The 12,222-nt window shown below is 41.9% G+C and overlaps 1 protein-coding gene across 1 annotated transcript in view; it reads right to left on the bottom strand.

The window, feature by feature from the left end:
* The window catches only part of ENPEP (glutamyl aminopeptidase), a 95,613-nt gene that overhangs the window by 36,680 nt on the left and 46,711 nt on the right, over positions 1–12,222 (bottom strand). The window contains exon 8 of the mRNA XM_088456386.1: positions 1,231–1,296. Coding sequence (XP_088312512.1) covers positions 1,231–1,296 — 66 coding nt within the window. The remainder of the gene's footprint in view (positions 1–1,230; positions 1,297–12,222) is intronic.

Genomic DNA, 12,222 nt, shown 5'->3' on the forward strand with positions numbered 1-12,222 from the left:
GCTTGCAGAGAAAACAATTCAGTACAGCTGACTTCTCTTTTGCACAATCTCTTTATGGACTATGTTATGACAGTGAGCAGGCAAAGGGATAGAGACCAGCTCCCTCACCATTAAGGATTGTGTATTGTGTTGTCAGTCACAGCAATGTAACACCTATAAATGCATTTGAAAATTACAGTGTGTGTGGACCTTGGAATTTTGTATATTTTGAAAGAAGTGATTGCCTACTTTTTGGCCCAGCACCCCTCCCATCTATCCATAGGTATTTGTAATCAAAGCAACATGTTTCCTACCAATTTAACTTATATTTCAGAGGCACAAAGTATGGTAAGTCTCACATTAAAATTCTAGTGCTGGTGTAGGTTCCCATCTGAAAGCCGTCACCTTCCCATAGTAAATGGGCCTCCACAATTTGATCACAATGTACAGTAAGAACCTCATGCTTATTCTACAACTCAGATTATAAAATCTATATAGTCCAACAGCCATTATATTATTGTATTAGTGTGAAAAGTGTGCACCTAGATTTTGGATTATGCCCATGGTTGACTATTTCTGGGCACAGCCATAGTTGTACACATAAAAGCTATTGTCAGACCAGAATACTTTCTTGTGGATATTGGGCCTGATTCAGACGCGCTCGCAAGCGCATAGCGTTCGGAAGTGGACCGATAGCCGGGCAGTGGGCACGCCGCGCATGCGCGAGCCCCGGAGCGAGTGAGAAATTCACTCGCTCCGGGGCTCGCTACAAACGAGGCGGTTGTCGATGTTGGTCGACAGCTCGCCCCATTTTGTAGGCGAGGAGGAGGCGTGGCTGGTCAAATGGAGGAGTTCCTGAAGGAACGCCTGCCGTTTGGGCGCGGCCCCACTGACATCACCAGTGATGTCAGTAGTGAGCTTCCGGCTCTATTACAGCCGGAAGCTCACTGGGGCTTGCGGCAGACGAGACCCTACCACAAGGGTCTCGTTGCAAGCCCGATGGTCGCGATGGTCGCCCTCCAGACCTGCGAGCTGTCTCCGGCAGCGAGCGGGTCTTAATCAGGGCCATATTGTTTTATGCTAAGCATATTCACTGTGTAGGCTGTGCATGCATCTAGCTGTACTATATTCTGTAGCTTTAGTCTGTATAGTTAACGCAGATAGAAAACATTCACCTTTGTATGCAGAATACTCATGGCAAGCACTAAACTAAGTTTTTTATTTTTTTAAAGAAAAGTATTTATACTGTACCTGACATCCTTCTTGGAATTTCTGTGGAGTAATCCACTCTTCAAGCATTCTCAGGATGGATGCTCCCTAGGAAACATAACTCACATTTACAATGTGAACTTTTATTTTGCTTGTTTGCGCATACAAGTCTATTAGAAAAGGGTTCTATTACATTCTATGATATGTACGATCTATGTAAATACTATGGCCCGTATTCAATTAGTGAGCGAAAAGTCCATGCTGGACTTTTCGCTCCACATCGGAACTTTTCTGGGGATAAAGTATTGGGCGAGTGCCCGCTTTATCCCCATATTCAGTTTAAAATATGCGAAAACGGGACCCGGCGACTTGGGATCTACGGAAAAAAACGGGAATTTTCGGGAAATAATTGTAGGACCCCCCTAAAGATGTCCACACATGGGGGATCACTATGGGTACCCCCGTTTTTGCTAGCAGAAGAAAGTCGGGTTTTTAATTAGCCGCGGCAGGTGTTTTTTTTCCGACATTGAAGAAATGATGCAGAAGAGCACTTAGATTTTTTTATTCGTTTTTTTAAATGATTCCATCAAATTTGTGGTTCATGAAAATGGGTACTAGCATATTTTTAAGTCCCTAAAGTAATTTTCTTTTAAATTCTGCAATAATGCACCCTCCGCTAATAGCCTATTCTAGAAAACACCTGCCGCATACTTACAGAATAGCCCTGAATCTATTTCCCTATGTTTAAACACTGTTTTCCCTTTTTTTTTACCCCACATTTTTCATTCATTTTTTTGGGGTGTCCCTATTTTTTTTTTTTTACTTTTTTTGAAACAGTTACATTTTAAATGACATTCCCAGGGGTGCAGGCTATTTTTTTAGCCTGCATCCCTAAACCCCAATTCTGCACTTTTTTTCGCCATGTAAAACATGGTGAAAAGTTATCCCCATTTTTTTTAAAAGACTTTTCGAAGCTGCGAAAAGTCTTTGAAATTGAATACAGGGATAATTGAAATAGGCGAAAATGACGTCATCGGCGATAAATTATTGCTGATTCCGACTTTTTGCAGCCTAATTGAATACCCCCCTGTATGTTTTAAAAAGGCTATTGCTATAATAAATAGATGCGGATGTATTGCAAAATCCAGATATTTGTCTTTAAAGATGATAGGATTTGAAATGTAAGTGGAAATTTAATTTATATAAGTATTAATATAATTATTATATAGTATAATTTTTATATTATTTATAAGTAGTTCTCTATATATTGTTATTAAAATAGTACTTGTCTCGCACAAAGTGCTCATGTAATAGGGTGCGAGTGTTTATGTATTTTTAAAGTGGCAATCATTTTAAAGGCAAAACCATTTTGGTTTTGCCTTTAAAATGGTTGCTTCTTTAAAAATATGGGAACAATCAGATGTATTCCGGCAGCGGCACAAGCACGCACCCTATTACATAAGCTCAAAGGGTACTTATTTGTATAGAGCTTGTGACCGCAAGCATGGTAGCTCGCCTCACGGTGGTAGCATGTAAGGTGCTCTCCTTAAGGCAGTGGGCTGATGACACGCAAGTCGCACATAGGGCAGTGATCGCAAAAGCCCTATAGGAGTCCTGAGCATCTCCTCGTCCAATTGCCACCTAAGCCCTGCCGACCACCTCCCCACTGGCACTGCCTCCTACATTCCGGCAGCTGCTAGGATATTATCCCGGTCTGTCGCTGGTGATTGGGGCCGGCTACCTCTCTGCATATAACTGGCCCTCCATTGTCTGGTCACTCAGGGCCGGCTCGAGAGCAGTTCCAGTGCAGCTGCCACTGGGCACTAGACTTGCGCTGACCCCCAGCTGCCGGCAAAAGCACCGGGGTCTGGCGCAGGTGAACAGCCCATTCTGTCACCTGGGAGGTGGACACTGCCCAGTACAGAAGGGAGCTGGAGGTCTACACCCAATTGTTATCTATCCTTGACCTCCTCCCTATCCCCAGCACTGCCCCAGCTTCTGTCCTGGCCCCATTTCTACCCCCAGCACTGCCACCAGTATTGCCTGATTCTAATGCCCTCCTTGCCCCCCAGTACTTCCATAGCTGATATGTATCCTTACCCCCTTCCCTACCCCCAGCACTGCCTGACGCTAACCCCATTCTTGCCCCCTGTACTGCCTCAGCTGCCATCTATCCTTACCCCCAGTACTGCCTGCAATTAGCCCCATCCCTGCCCACCAGCATTGTCCCAACTACTTACAAATTAGGGATGGGGAACTAGGAAAGCACCTCTGCACAAGGTTTAATTTGATAAAGATAGTTAATATAATGGCCCCAAATTATTGATAACTCACTAATGTATAATCATCCCATGGGGGTGCTGCCATAGACAGTAATAAATGGTAGAAAAGAGAGAAAAGAGAGAAAAAAGGACTGTCTCTTTGTTGGCGCACAAATAAAGAGATAAATTAAAATATAACTTTTATTACAAATATTTAAAATTCACTTTGCCTCACTAGTGAAATATTCCATACATAATAAAACATGAAACACACATATGAATATATATTGCTCTAATTATTAATTATAAATACCAATCAATTAAATAATTTATAGTACGTAATTTATAGCCGACGTACGTTTCACTATTTTTTTTTTGCCTTGATAAAAAAAATAGTGAAACGTACGTCGGCGTTAGCGGCCATTGCCGCGTGTTATGTCCATGTTGTGACAATAATAATAGGGAATTGTCTTTCTGTATTGCACTCAAAATTATTGTAATAAGATAGTGTCAAAAATCTATGAGTGGAGATAATGATATGGGGTAATATAATTCCCCCTAACTGAATACAATGTGTATGATCATGCTAATATAAGCAATGCTAATTAGTATTCCATGCAGGCAAAATCCTAGAACCCTATAGGGGGAGCTATAATAATTGTATTTACTCAATATCATTTCTGTATTCCTACAGAGGGCGCTGTAATAAATAGATGACACAAGGCGTTAGCGGCTACTGCCGCGTGTTATGTCCATATTGTGACAAAGATGAATAGGGAAATCGTCTCTCTGTTTTACACTCGAAAATTATTGGAGTAAAATATTGATAAAATATATATGAGTGGAGATAATGACATGGGCAATATAATTCCCCTCAACTGAATATTGTGTGTATGATCATGCTAATATAAGCGATACCAATTAGTATCTCATGCAGGAAAATCTCAGAACCCTATAGGGGGAGCTATAATTTTTGTATTTGACTCAATATAATTTCTGTATTCCTACAGAGGGCGCTGTAATGAATAAATGATACAAGTGCATAGTAATGCTGATATAAGCAACTGTGCAGCCTGAGTTTAATGCTGTGTATATGATAGAGCTAATATAAGCAATTAATATGTAATATATAGAATCTACCCAGCATTAAAAGAATATCTATCTGTACTCTCTTCATGATTAGAAAGAACTTTACAGCCCTAGAGGGGGAGTCACAATACTTGTATAGATTCAGATGCAAAATAAATTTTTTTGTGTTCCTATGGAGTGCGTTGTAATGAATCAACTTACATGTGTATGGTAATGCTAATATTAACAATTGCGCATTACGCACCTTACAAACACCTCTATATTTGACTATGTCACTGGTGAATTTCACAATTATGATAGTGGTTAATTTCCATTAAACCAATATTATAATCTAATTATATACCCCTATAAGGGACGCTGTAACAACAAATCTGGATAATAATTTTCAGTCTATGCAATTAAAGGTTTGATTATATTTTAGCCTAACAGGGGGCGCTACACCTTATAGTGGGATATGGGTGCATGTTCCCATGTAGTATATTACCATTATTGAGGATGTATTTTGCCCTACAGAGGGCTTTGTGATTGTTATATTGGAAACAGTCACCAGTTTATAGTCCTGATTATTAATCTTAGGTAATTAATGGCAGAATGAGACTGGCAAGCAATATTAGTTGCATGCATTATTAGATTGGAACACATTTGCCTTTACCAATACATGAGTTTACTATATATCTACAGTCATAGGTTTGCAATGAACACAATTTATCTGGGAGTGCATTATCAATAAGGAAGTCACCACAACCCAATTATAATATTGAATGTTTTATTAAACACAACAGAACAAGGACACAAAGATAAACACACTATAAATTATTTAATTGATTGGTATTTATAATTAATAATTAGAGCAATATATATTCATATGTGTGTTTCATGTTTTATTATGTATGGAATATTTCACTAGTGAGGCAAAGTGAATTTTAAATATTTGTAATAAAAGTTATATTTTAATTTATCTCTTTATTTGTGCGCCAACAAAGAGACAGTCCTTTTTTCTCTTTTGTCCCATCTGCTGTCTGCACTTACACCTTCCTATCCCCAGCTCTACCCCAACTTCTCCCTGCTTTTAACCCCAGCTGTACTCCAACTACCGCTTGCCCTTAACCCATTCTACTCCAAATGCTACCTGCTCCCAGCACTGCCCAAGCTGCCACCAGACCCAGGACTGTCCCAACTGTTGCCTGCTCTCATCCCCCATAATATTAGATGGGACCCAGAAACCGTAGAGTAGGACTCCAATTTTTGAAAGTGAGGGGTTCCTGGGACCCACATTTTTTTTTGCTCAGTGCAATCATTGATAGGGCATGTGTTATAAGTAGGGATGAGCGGGTTCGGATTTCTGAAATCCGAGCCCCCCCATCCGAGTCGGGAACTGAAATCGCGGCAAAACGTCATCATTCTGCCTTCCGGATCTCGCAGGTTTTGGATTCTATAAAAGGTCCCCGCGTCGGCGCCATTTCTCATTCCGGCTGTGGACAGTGAAGAGGGAGGGAGGGAGCTAGGGCTGGCTGGGCTCTGTTGTGCTGCTGTTGTCCATAGGGGCTGTGTCCACTCAGTCTATAGGGGCTGACTGGACTGTGTTGTGCTGCTGTTGTCCATAGGGGCTGGCTGGGCTGTGTTGTGCTGCTGTCATAGGGGCTGGCTGGGCTGTGTTGTGCAGTCAGTTGTCCATAGGGGCTGTGTCCACTCCAAAGTCTATAGGGGCTGGCTGGACTGTGTTGTGCAGTGTCCCAAAAAGGCTGTAGTTCTAAAGGGGTGCTGTAGTGTCCAGGGGGTGATCTGTCCATCAGGGGTGCCCCCCCCATATTTATTTTTCTGTGTTTGTGAATTGTGTGCGCAGTAGCCGCACATGCATCAACAAAGTAGCGCCAAGCGTACGCCTGTGTCATAAATCAAGGGCCGGCTGGCTTGTCAGTTATAGGGTGCTGTAACCCCCAAAGTGCACTCCAAAAAAAATAATTTTTTTTTCTGTGTTTGTGAATTGTGTGCGCAGTAGCCGCACGTGCATCAACAAAGTAGCGCCAAGCGTGCGCCTGTGTCTTAAGTAAAGGGCCAGCTGGCTCGTCTGTTTAAGGGTGGTGTAACCCCCAAAGTGCACTCCAAACCAATAAAAAAATAATTTTTTCTGTGTTGGTGAATTGTGTGCACTGTGTTGCACATGCATCAACAAAGGAGCAGCGCCAAGCGTGCGCCTGTGTCCCATAAGTAATGGGCCATCTGGCTCATCTCTTAAAGGGTGGTGTAACCCCCAAAGTGCACTCCAACAAAAATAAAAAATTCTTCTTTTCTGTGTTGTGAATTGTGTGCGCAGTAGCCACACGTGCATCAACAAAGGAGCAGCGCCAAGCGTGCGCCTGTGTCCCATAAGTCTGTTAAGGGTGGTGTAACCCCCAAAGTGCGCTCCACAAAAAATAAACAATTCTTCTTTTTTTTCTGTGTATGTGTGCGAAATGTATGCGCAGTAGCCGCACGTGCATCAACAAAGGAGCAGTGCCAAGCGTGCGCCTGTGTCATAAATCAAGGGCCAGCTGGCTCATCTGTTGAAGGGTGGTGTAACCCCAAAGTGCTCCAAAAAATAAAAAACATTTTTTTTTCTGTGTTTGTGACTTGTGTGCGCTGTAGCCGCACGTGCATCAACACAGTAGGAGTGCCAAGCGTGCGCCTGTGTCATAAGTCAAGGGCCGGTTTGGACATCTGGTCCGGACTGAAGGACGTGCCAACAATTTCTGACATGTCTACTGTCACTGCATATGATACTGTCACCACTGACAGAATGGTGGAGGTTACATTGGTGACAGCATCCAAGTAGGGATGTCAGACAGTGGAAATGAGTGGAAATTAATGTTATTGAGGTTAATAATAGCATAGAAGCAGAAAAACCAACACATTCTGTGATTTTAGCTGTGTTTATGCTTTTTTAAAAAAAAATACAGATCTAAAACACAAACCCCAGAACCCAAAACACAGAAGGGTGGTTTTGGCAAAACCAATCCAGATCCAAAACACGAAGAAAGATCCAGAACCAAAACACAAAACACGAAAAGTGGCCGGTGCACACCCCTAGTTATAAGCGGCGCAACGGCAGTGCATGATGGACACTGCTAGCAGCCTCGCTGCTGTCCACGCCGTGTAGACACCGGGCACTTGTTTGGAGGGAGTGTAGGACCTGTCCATCCACTGTCCTGCCTGCACAGTCCATCTACCAGCCCTCTGCTCCCCACTGACAGCTCTCAGGCATCAGAGGTAGAGTCGGGCACTTTGAAAGAGGGTGTGGGGCCTGTCCATCCAATGTCCTGCCTGCACAAACCATCCAGCAGCCCCCTGCTGACAGTTCTCCACATTTTATTTTTGAAAACTAAAATCTGACTAATAATTGCATTTTTCATACAAAAACAATAATGCATTAATTAATACAGTGATTTATCTCTGTATTAATAAATGCATTGTTGTTTTTCTATGAAAAATTTGGTTATCAGCTAGATTTTAGTTTTCAAAAATAAAATGTGACTCTTCACGACGTCTCATTTTTCTCAAGTAGCTCCCACCCCAATTAAGGTTGGAGGCCACTGGAACAGAGAATATCATATTAGCAAATCATACTCATCCTTACGCCAGAGAATATGAAGTTTTTGCTGATGAGCTGATACTGTGTGTACATGTGTCTACATTGTCATTTATTTGTGAGCACTACACAAAACTAAATTAATATTGAACACATATACAGTATTACATTTGAATGAATCACTTGACCAGGCTAGCCCATTACTTGCAAAAGTTTTTAATATTAAATTAAAGCTGGGATCAACTCTCCTATTAAATGGAAAAAGATCCTTCTTTATCTGATAAAGACGCACATTGATGTGGCATTATTGCAGAAGACATATCTCACCAATAATGAACATGCCAAACTGTCATCTATGGTTTATACTATGGTGGGTTCTGCTTCTTATTCCTCTAAGGCGGTCTAGTCAAGAAATCTTTCAATTCTCAAGCAAGACTTATTTCTGCAGATCCAGAGGAGGGATATGTAATTGTGGAAATTTCTAAATTAACAGAAAAGTTTATATTCTGCAATCTGTATGCATCTACCACGTATTCTAGGGCATTCTTTCAGGTCTATTGACAAAACTATACCCGAATGCTCATACCCCAATGTTAGTAGGGGGAGATTTTAATATGGTTGCCCTTCCCTTTATGGATAAATCCTCCTGTCCCAAACGTGCTCCTAGCCAGCCCTTATTGGGAATTCGACAACTCACCGAACAACTCCACTTAATTGACTGTTGGAGATCCGTGCACCCGACAGATAAAGTAATTTGTTTGTTTGCAGCACATGATACATTGTCCAGGATAGATAATCTACTTCCAGCTAGTATTATGTTCTCCAAGATTATAGATACTGGTATATCTTCTATATGTCTATCTGTTCATGCGCATATTTGGTGTACTATTTCAAAAGTAATAGATGTAGGCTCTACTTGTCATTGGAGATTACCCTCATATCTATCATCGTCCCTAACATTTCATAATATGTCCATAATAATCAGGAACATTTATCAGAATTCCTGTTATTTTGGCAAACAGCCAAAACGATTATGCAAGGCTAGATAATATCATTTTTAGTAAGCATAGAAAGGAACATTTAACTTATTTTTGCAGTCCCAGGCTACATATGTCTGGTTTAAATCCTCTCTCACTTCTACACACAAGAAGGCATATTAACATGCCAAAACTCAATTTGATGCTGTTACAGACTATCAAGCCACACTGAATACATTGTACAGCATGGCAACAATTTACAGCACTACAGCACTTTTCAATTCTATCATCATGGCAAGAAGCTGGGTTGTCTTATGTCTAATCTAACTAAAAATGCCATAATACCACACATATCACAGCACTGAGAAATGCGGTAGGATCCCGAGTGCACAGAGGTGAGGAGGTTATTGAGGTCTTCTGGGACTATTATGCCCATTTATATTCTCAGGAACCAATAGATTATACTCATAAGGCTGCCTTTTGGGCTACTCTTTCAATGCTTAAGGTGTCCGACTCTCATTCGTAGTCACTCCTTGCTCCGATTACTACTGAGGAAGTCTCAAAGGCCATTACTCAGTTGAAACCGCTTAAAGCGCCTGGCCCTGACGGGGAATATTACACAATTCTATCTGTTAGGGCAGGGGGCATATTGTGTTATGTTTTTAATGCTCTTCCCCAGAATCGATCTATACCTCTTATTTTAAATCAGTAGCTGTTCGGATGTTGCCGAAACCTGGCTGTGACTTGGAGGATCCTGGGTCCTATCATCCAATTTCACTTTTAAATGTAGAATATAAACTACTGACAAAGATTCTCGCTGAGAGATTTAAATTTATTTTTTCCACTGTCATTTCTCCTGACCAAACAGGATTTATAAAGGGCAGAGATTTGGTGGTTAATGTCTGTAACGTATTGGCTGTAGTTCAGTAGTAGGGACTTTTGGGTGGGTCTAGTGAACAGGTGGTAATTTCTACGGGCGCTGAGAAAGCTTTTCATCTAGTCACTTGGCATCACCTGTTTAAAACGCTGCTTCGCTTTGGATTTTCTAGTGACTTTGTATCTGCACGGTTGCCCGTTGTCGAGACTTTTGTTTGCTCTAGCTTTGGACCCATTAGCTATTGCTCTTTTGTGCTAATGCTGATTTTAAGGCGATATCTATTGGCCCAGTAGTATTAAAACTTTGTCTATTTGCAGATGATATGTTGCTTTTGGTATCAGACTTAGGACCTGATTCAGACCCACTTGCTAGGATGCGTTCGCTCATAGCTGCCGGTGGTTCGCATTGTGCGCATGTGTATGCATTGCATTTCGTGTACACGACCTATTCCATGTGATCGCGAAGTGATCGCTCCATGTCTAAAGACGCCCTGCCAGAATGAGTGACAGTACAAGCCATTTGTGGGTGGTGACAGGGGTTGGTCTATGAAAACGGGGGAGTGGAGGTGCGAACGCAGGCGTGTCTGAGCGTCTTAATGCTGTTTCAGAGGTGTGCATAATTAAGACGGAGCGTCATAGTACACGTCACCTGGCTGGATTTTACTCTGAAGTGCTCGCAGTGCTTGCAGTAGGGTATGGTCAACCACAAGCGCTGTGTTCGCTTCCAATGGTAACGATGGTTGCTTACACTTCATGGATATGACGTGCATTAGTGGGCATTTTAAGACAGGCTAGAGGGCATCTGCATACACAGAGCGATCGCACGCCAAGACATAGTGGACATGCTTATGCCTTGCCGAGCGATCGCCTGCCTTGCTGACGCTTAGCCGAATTTGCATACGCATTGAGCGAGCGAATGCATCTAGCGAGCGGGTCTGAATCGAGCCCTTAGCTCGCTCTATCCCTGCATATTGGAGTTATAAATCCGAGACCCTCCAGGTCACCGGTCCTACTGTTCAGCCTCTTCCCCCTCAATTGTTGGGTCAATTTAAGGTGACTACCCAATCCATTCCATATTTGGGTATACAAATTCCTACTCCTACTCATATTTCTCAGTTATATCGCAGAAATTTCTCCCTGATTATCAACAAAATATCTCAACTTTTAGAGAATTGGAATTTTCTTCCTTTACCTATGAATTTTGGGCTAATCCACTTTTTCAACCGGGCCTAGATTGTGCTAGTTTCTTACACTGGAAAGAAAAAGAGATAGTGACCATAAGAGATATCTTTGACCTGGGAGGTGCATTTTTTTCTTTCCAAGTCCTCAGAACTAAGTTTTGTCATTCTAATAAGGATTTTTATATGTTTCTACAAACCAGATATTATGTTCAGTCATTACCATCAACTATGGTGCTCCCTAATGCTTATGATACATTGCACTCATTATTTACTATGTGCAGTGTTCCCGCTAAAATAGCATGCGCTGTGCTTTCCCCAATCGTGGGCCACAATATCCTTTGGGAGGGAAAAGTTTCAGTGACCAATCACAACCGGGTGAATACAGTTTTCCCTTCAGAAAGGGCACTCTACAGAGTGTGCCAAATGGGGCATGCCCTCTAGAAAAATAATGTGCGCCCCCTTTTTTCTCACTCTTGGGGGCATGCCCGGCACTTACACATGCTGGGCTGGCTCCAAGCTCTCCTCTCTCTGTGACATCTGGAGGTAATTGTGAAAACCTTAAATCTCCTGCAACATAGCAGAGTGTATGTCAAGACTCTACATAGGACTTACCTGAAACAGTCATAGGAGGTACTGAATATGGCTCCGGGGAAGTCTAGAGCTTGCCTTATGTAGAAGCTCACAGGTCTCTTTCTATCACAGTTTGTGGGAATGTGGTAGAATTAAAAAAAAATCTGGGATAAAACCATAAAGTTTATTAATGGAATATGTGGTTTACACCTGAATAAAGACCTGATGGCCATGCTTTGTGCTAATTTTAAAAATTGGGATTTGCAGGGTCGTCATAAGGAACTTATCCCATTCCTCATGACTGCTGTTACGGTAGCAAAGAAAATTATTTTACGTAACTGAACGGTCTCCTCCAGCTGTTAAAGCTATACTGCTCCAACTTATGTATCTGGGTAGGCGAAAGTCTTTGCACCATATTGAAAAGGGGGTGGTTTGGTTTCATCAAAAGTGCAGAGTGTACATCGATTCCCTGGATTGTGACACGCAGACACACTTTCAGTATATTTGAATCCACT

Source organism: Taudactylus pleione, unplaced genomic scaffold (genome assembly GCF_031769625.1).
Source record: "Taudactylus pleione unplaced genomic scaffold, aTauple2 ptg000703l, whole genome shotgun sequence".
Classification (NCBI taxonomy): domain Eukaryota; kingdom Metazoa; phylum Chordata; class Amphibia; order Anura; family Myobatrachidae; genus Taudactylus; species Taudactylus pleione.